At 42.3% G+C, this 1,866-nt stretch overlaps 1 protein-coding gene across 1 annotated transcript; it reads right to left on the bottom strand.

Annotated features, from left to right (window-relative positions):
• Positions 1 to 85: 85 nt before the first annotated feature.
• LOC109953989 (uncharacterized) lies at positions 86 to 1,851 on the bottom strand (the record flags this gene model as incomplete). The annotated part of the gene is made up of 3 exons (XM_020589423.1): positions 871 to 1,851; positions 346 to 411; positions 86 to 251 (listed from the first exon to the last, which is right to left on the bottom strand). Coding segments are annotated over exons 1-3 (1,081 nt in total), but the record flags the coding sequence as incomplete, so codon positions are not given.
• Between the last annotated feature and the right edge of the window lie 15 nt (positions 1,852 to 1,866).

The following is a 1,866-nucleotide window of genomic DNA, read 5'->3' on the forward strand; positions in this document are numbered from 1 at the left end:
ATACTGTGCATTGTGTATTTTACCAAGAACAAACAGCTGCTTGGTGAAGGAGAGAGCATTCCAGGAAAAAACATGAAAAGACTACAAAATGTGGTTAGTACCAAGGTTTCACATGGATGTGTAATGGCGTGCTTATTTACCTGCAGTGTATCCTTGTTTCTACTATAGTACTGAAGGATCAGTCTGATGGTGGTGATGTGAGCTGCACTGAGCACCGACCTCAGGCTGCTCACTGGTATATTGAAGTACTCCTGGAAACAAACACAGAAGGGAATTAGTCATAATAACATAAACACAGATGATTAAACATGCATGTTTTAGCATTTAGGTTATGACATATCTTACCTTAATGACATAGAATTCATCAGAGGTCACATCTCTTGCTGTTTGCATCAAGCTGGTTAGTACTCGCTACAGAAGATAAACACACACTCAGCACAAATACACACAACTGTGACACTATTTATAGAGACGGTAATGGAAACATATAATCTGAGTGTCTGTTTTGACACATTATTGTTATTGTCATATCAAGTGTGAGCAAGTAGAGATCACACCCACAGGGAGAGAGTCAGCATGTCGACATCAATGACAAGAGTGTAACTGTACACCACTACTTGTTTTTGTCTTCCCATCATATGTATCGACACAATGTTACTGTATAAATAAGCTGATATCTGTCTAGGATGTTTGCTGATTTATACAATAACATCAAACTTAAGTGATATTTTCAAAGCACAACTTTTAATTGTAATAGAATTTTTAGGTTGCAGGATTGCTACATTTACTTTAATAATCAATCTGAATATTTAATCCTCAGGTGAACGTAAGATACTTCCCAAACAACCACTCCACGATCAAACTACCTACCCCAAAGCACTGCAGCAAGACCTTCTTGTTGTTGAAGTTGTTTTCACTCTCAAGATAATGAGCTACGGATGTTAATACACCGAGTCTTATGTTCTCTGTGACGTGCAGCGAGGTGTTCTGGACTTCCTCCAGAGCCAAGAGGATCACCACAGTAGTGCTGACCACCTGCTCCAACACTGAAGCCGCAGGTGGTGTCAGCAGATCCTCCAACCTGGATTTCAGACTGTCTGCCCAGCAATGCATCATTATCTGCAGGGCCATATTCTGACTGGCCCCAGGCTGACAGACTGAGTCGAATTCAGCTGAGCAGGTCCAGTTCAACTGCTTTACCAAGTTTCTTGCCAGACAAAAATTAGGCTCAGCAGTGGTGCTATTGCCGGTTGTGGTAGTAGTGTAGTTTGTGTAAGTGGCACACATGCGGCTCACCCACACACTAGACGGCTCTCGGGACAACATAGAGACAAGACCGGCATTAGGACATACATTAGAGACAAAACTGGTCTGGTCATGCTCCCAGCAGAGAGTCAGGAGTACTGCATCAGGAAGAGACGTGCTCCAGCTGGAGTACTGGCACTGCTCAGCAGGCTTGAATCCAGCCAGGCCACCTCCTTGTCCCACCTCACCACCAGGAGATATCTTTGAATTTGAATGGTTAGCACAGTACTGTATTAACCAGGTATTGTCCTGATTGGCCAACAGGTTCTGGAGGACTGTAGCATTGAAGCAGACTTTGGTGGTGAAGTTAAGTGTGTCCATCTCAGCACAAAGAGCTAGCTCAGTCATGTCCACAATGATGGGACTGGTCCACTCAGAGTATGTGCACACCTGAAGTACAAATGATGTGAACATAACATCAGAATACAAACTTTGCACTTTTGAGTAGTTTTAAAATAACATTTGTACTTGTTTTTTTAAACAGCTTACTCTTGTCCAAGTAGTGATTAATACTACTGTCTTTAGGTCTGTGTTTATATACTGCATAGGTAGGTAGGTAGG

Source organism: Monopterus albus, unplaced genomic scaffold (assembly GCF_001952655.1).
Source record: "Monopterus albus unplaced genomic scaffold, M_albus_1.0 scaffold2429.1, whole genome shotgun sequence".
Classification (NCBI taxonomy): Eukaryota; Metazoa; Chordata; class Actinopteri; order Synbranchiformes; family Synbranchidae; genus Monopterus; species Monopterus albus.